The 1,954-nt window shown below is 49.8% G+C and overlaps 1 protein-coding gene across 2 annotated transcripts; it reads left to right on the top strand.

Annotated features, from left to right (window-relative positions):
- Positions 1 to 252: 252 nt before the first annotated feature.
- LOC119266816 (Bowman-Birk type trypsin inhibitor-like) lies at positions 253 to 1,100 on the top strand. 2 transcript variants are annotated; one of them, XM_037548095.1, is made up of 2 exons: positions 253 to 417; positions 514 to 1,100. In XM_037548095.1, the coding sequence occupies exons 1-2, from the start codon at positions 306 to 308 to the stop codon at positions 927 to 929; spliced, it is 528 nt and encodes a 175-aa protein (XP_037403992.1). In that variant the 5' UTR covers positions 253 to 305; the 3' UTR covers positions 930 to 1,100. The 2 variants fall into 2 exon arrangements, with proteins under 2 accessions (XP_037403992.1, XP_037403991.1); XM_037548094.1 differs by having other exon boundaries at positions 260 to 417; positions 508 to 1,100.
- The last annotated feature ends 854 nt before the right edge of the window (positions 1,101 to 1,954 follow it).

Genomic DNA, 1,954 nt, shown 5'->3' with positions numbered 1-1,954 from the left:
CTGTCTAGTCATCATCCACATCCACGAGGACGGGGCGTCGACCCGTTGGCTGGGCAGCTGAGGTTGCTGCCAGCCCATCCGAGTTCGAATCCCGGAATGGGCGCTCGGTACTTACGGAGTTTCTCCTATAAAGAAAAGACAATGAGGGTTAGCCCTTGGGTTGGTTTTATTTTTTTTTATCATTCACATCCATGCATATGTGCACGTGTCCACGCGTTAGGTGATCCATCGGTGTCACAAGGCTACATATACGGCTGGCTGCCATAGCCAGCTTCACACGCACAAGCAAGCTCACTACACACGCCATGGGGATGAAGCGATGCATCGTTCCTAGCATCCTGCTGATGCTTGCATTGCAGGCAGCCCTGCTCGTCGCCGGCGACGTGGGCGACATTCTCCTGCCGAGCCAAGGCCAAGGTGCGCGTGCGTCAACTCCTTTCTTCTCCGGTTCCTGGCTTCTTTCATGCGTCCATGAAGATCCGAAACTGATTAACTGAGGGCTTGCAGTTGCAGACGAAGCAGCCATGGCGGCCAAGAAGAGGCCGTGGAAGTGCTGCGACCAGGCGGTGTGCACCCGCTCCGAACCGCCGATCTGCCGCTGCATGGACCAGGTTTTCGAGTGCCCCTCCACCTGCAAGTCCTGCGGGCCGTCCATGGCCGACCCGTCCCGCCTCGTCTGCCAAGACCAGTACGTCGGCCTCCCCGGGCCCATCTGCAGGCCGTGGGAGTGCTGCGACTCGCCTACGTGCACCAAGTCCAACCCGCCGACGTGCCGCTGCGGGGACGAGGTCGACGAGTGTGCTCCGACCTGCAAGACCTGCCTGCCGGCCAGGTCGCACCCTTCCCGCCGCGTCTGCATCGACAGCTACTTTGGAGCCTTCCCTCCTGCGTGCACGCCGTCAGAGGCTGTTGCCGCCGGTGGTAACTAGCACGCCATTGATCACGCGATCAACTTCGTCGAGTGTTGTGTAAGAATAAAATAAAAATGGATGGCCGGCTACTGCTAGTAGTCTATATGTGTGGTGGACACATTATACTATGAATAAGACAACATGGCAATGTCTAATTTTAAATGAACGGTGTAGTTCTCTTCAGTTTTACAGGATCTGTTTTTCCTAATGCATCTTTAAAGCGGACCCTTAAACCCACACATGTTTCCGGACTGTGCTGTTTGGATACTGTTTGTCATTCAACGCTGTCTTGTATCGGTCCGTCGAGCAATTCGAACGTATTATTTCGGCAAATCCAAGACAAATGTAGACAAAGTTTGCGGGAGTCCGGACATCCATATAACAAATCCAACACAAATATGAAGGAAGGTGTGGCTGGCTGGCTTGATATTTGGCGGAAGCACACAAAATAGTCATTATTAAACTATCGGCGGAAGGCACATATTATATCATGGATGTTTCAAGTATATTTGGCGGAAGGCACACCAAATAGAGTGATTAAATCATTGATGTTTAGATGTTTGGCCGGAAACATGGTTTGCCTTCCGCCAAATAAAAAGCTAGGTGTTTTGTAGGAATCATGACATGTTTGATGGAAGACTATTTAGCTTAGTACTTTTTTTGATGAATTAAATTTAACAGACTGACGTTTATGGCTATGGTTGGATGGCTGGCTCCCGTATCCGTGTCCGAACATCAGTTTTTGCGGGTTGGTGTTGGAGATGCCCTAAGAGGCTACGTGAACATATTTTAAGTGTCACAAAAATTTTGAACACACCAATAGAAATTTAAAAATACATGAAAATTATTTGCGCCGAAGACTGCTTCCTCTTACAACCATCGGCAGCCTGCCGTGAACAAAATTCGTTGGCGTCTCTTGGCCACCATTTTAGCGGAGCAAACTTGTTTAGAATTAGGAGTTTTTTGTAAAATAAAAATTAGGACCTCATAGTAGCAGTGGTTGATAAGTTGTTAATGTAAACCAGAAGTGGCCTGCGACCGCG

This window comes from Triticum dicoccoides, chromosome 3A, assembly GCF_002162155.2.
Source record: "Triticum dicoccoides isolate Atlit2015 ecotype Zavitan chromosome 3A, WEW_v2.0, whole genome shotgun sequence".
NCBI classification, from domain to species: Eukaryota; Viridiplantae; Streptophyta; class Magnoliopsida; order Poales; family Poaceae; genus Triticum; species Triticum dicoccoides.
Note: the sequence above shows the minus strand (reverse complement) of the source record. Positions and strands in the feature narration are given on the sequence as shown.

Coding starts and splice junctions, on each gene's coding strand:
- LOC119266816 (XM_037548094.1), top strand. CDS start 306: ATGGGGATGAAGCGATGCATCGTTCCTAGCATCCTGCTGATGCTTGCA. Junction 418..507: donor CCTGCCGAGCCAAGGCCAAG/GTGCGCGTGCGT, acceptor GAGGGCTTGCAG/TTGCAGACGAAGCAGCCATG.